Here is a 2,317-nt window from a genome sequence, read left to right as displayed (position 1 = left end):
CAGAAATCATTGAAGCATCAAATAGTGTCTTAATAATATAATTGCTACTGTCCCTTCTAATTCTAAAAGTCTGTTATTCTATCCAGAGATAGTATGTATTGATTAACATATTTATCATCACCTTATATGTTCTCTTGGTGTTGAGCTGACATGTGTTTATTTTTATGATTATTTAATTTTATAGCCAATGTAAAAGCAACCATAGAAGTGGCCATTGCTATCATCAAGGAATTTAGAGATTGGCAGTCTATTTATCTCATTAAATGTGAACTCAGCCACATGTACAATTAGTTCTGGGCCCAATGCCCATATCTGTGCCTTAAATTTCAAAACTCTTCCATTTGAGGGCCCAATCCTAGCTTATCTTTTAGGCAGTGTTATTTCTAACAACATATGACATTGTTATTCTTTTTTCACTTACATTCTACTATTCATTCATTCATCATGCATTCATTCAATTTTCTATCTTTTCTTTCATTTTCTTATCTCTGTTTTTCCTTGTCTTTCTTTCTCTTTCTTCCCTTTAATAATTTCCCTTGTCTTTTTCTTTTTCTTTCTTTTCTTTCACAAATATTTGCTGAGTACCAGGCTCTCTTCCACTTGCTGGGAATACAGTATGGAACAAAACCGAGTAGATCCTGCTTCATTGAACTTATTTGCATTCAAGAGGAGAAAAAAATATAGTAGACAAATAAACAAATAATTATCTGATGGTAATAATAGTTGTGCAGAAATTAAAACAGTCTATGTGATGTATGGATTGCCACCTTAGATTGGAAGGTCGGAAAAGGCCTCTTTGAGGAATTAAAATTTAAACTGAGACCTAAATAACAGGAAGGAGACAGGTGTGCTCTTGGAGCTATGCTTTGCCATATTCTAGAGACAGTCAGAGAAGAAATCATACCAGGCAGAGAAAGCAGCTAGTTAGAGCTTGAGTTTTACTTGAGAAAAAGAAAGCCCAGTTTTCCTGGAGTTGAGAGCACAAGGAGCAATGTATATGAAGTTGGACAAATAGACAGGAAATAAACTATTTGTCTCCTAGGTCTTGGAAAAAAGCTTTATTTTAATCCAAGACATTGATACGTTTCAGCAGGAAAGTGATATTATCTAATATAATTTTTAAAGAAGTTACATTAGCAAGAATTTGAAGGAGTAAGTTTAAGTAAATAGGAGCAGGCAAACAAATTAGTCAGTTATACAGAAGTATAATTAATAGTTGATAGTAATTTGGAGTCTATGGCTTAGACTATGCTTCTCAAGCTTCAGTGTGGACATAAATCATCTATCAGTCTTGTTCAAATGCAAATGGTGACTTGATGGGATTGGAGTTGGATCTGAGATTCTGCATTTCTAACAAGTCTGAGGGTTATGCAGATACATTGCATAGCAAGAACTTAGATGAGGATGATTATCATGGTGAGAGAGCAACATGTATCAGACAGTTCTAACACTGTCCACTCCTCATGAGATGTTGTTCTCCGCTAGAATAATCATGATGTTGATAATCTATCTCAAATAACATAGTAACAGCTAAACTTTAATTCCATAAGACTGACTATAATAGTGGCAAATTTATGCGTGAAAGGGATATTTTAGGGCAGATGGATTTTTCTGAACTAATCTTGATGACAGTGATTAATTCTGTCAACTGTTAAGAATGGCTGAGTTATTGATGTTCATTATGATTTTATTGAAAGGATCACTGAATGAATGGATGAATGATGAAATCAATACTAAGTCCAATTTTAACTCATAATTATAACGTATACCCTAAATTCTATACCTTGAATGGATATTATTTTTAAATGCATCAAATAACAACAACAAAAAAACCCCACTAAATTTAGTTTTCCTTTATTTACAATGTTTCCAATCTCTGAAAGGCTAACCGATAGATGAAGGTAAATCAGTGAAAAAAGAAAAGTAATAGGGAGGTGGATGATGAGAAATTACTTAATGTGTACACATACATTATTTGGATGATGGGTACACTAAAAGCCCAGACTTTTCCATTAAGCTATAAATTCATGTAACAAAATTACGCTTGGGCCTCTTACATTTATAAACAGAAAAAAAGTATACAAAAATTTATTGCCAAGTCAAAAATCTCTAACCATCATCTTCTTATTTTTTTTAATTTTTTTTTTTTGAGACAGAGTCTTACTCTTTTGCCCAAGCTAGAGTGAGTGCTGTGGCGTCATCCTAGCTCACAGCAATCTCAAACTCCTGGGCTCAAGCGATCCTACTGCCTCAGCCTCCAGAGTAGCTGGGATTACAGGCATGCGCCACCATGCCCGGCTAATTTTTTTGTATATAT

At 33.9% G+C, this 2,317-nt stretch overlaps 1 protein-coding gene across 1 annotated transcript in view; it reads left to right on the top strand.

Annotated features, from left to right (window-relative positions):
- Positions 1-1,278: 1,278 nt before the first annotated feature.
- LOC105819659 (CUB and sushi domain-containing protein 3) overlaps positions 1,279-2,317 on the top strand; it is a gene marked incomplete at both ends in the record, with an annotated part of 761,280 nt that continues 760,241 nt past the window's right edge. The window contains one exon of the mRNA XM_012655960.1: positions 1,279-1,288. Coding sequence (XP_012511414.1) covers positions 1,279-1,288 — 10 coding nt within the window. The remainder of the gene's footprint in view (positions 1,289-2,317) is intronic.

This window comes from Propithecus coquereli, unplaced genomic scaffold (assembly GCF_000956105.1).
Source record: "Propithecus coquereli isolate 6110/MARCELLA unplaced genomic scaffold, Pcoq_1.0 Scaffold494, whole genome shotgun sequence".
NCBI classification, from domain to species: Eukaryota; Metazoa; Chordata; class Mammalia; order Primates; family Indriidae; genus Propithecus; species Propithecus coquereli.
The sequence above is the reverse complement of the archived record's forward strand: the minus strand, read 5'-3'. Positions and strand labels throughout refer to the sequence as shown.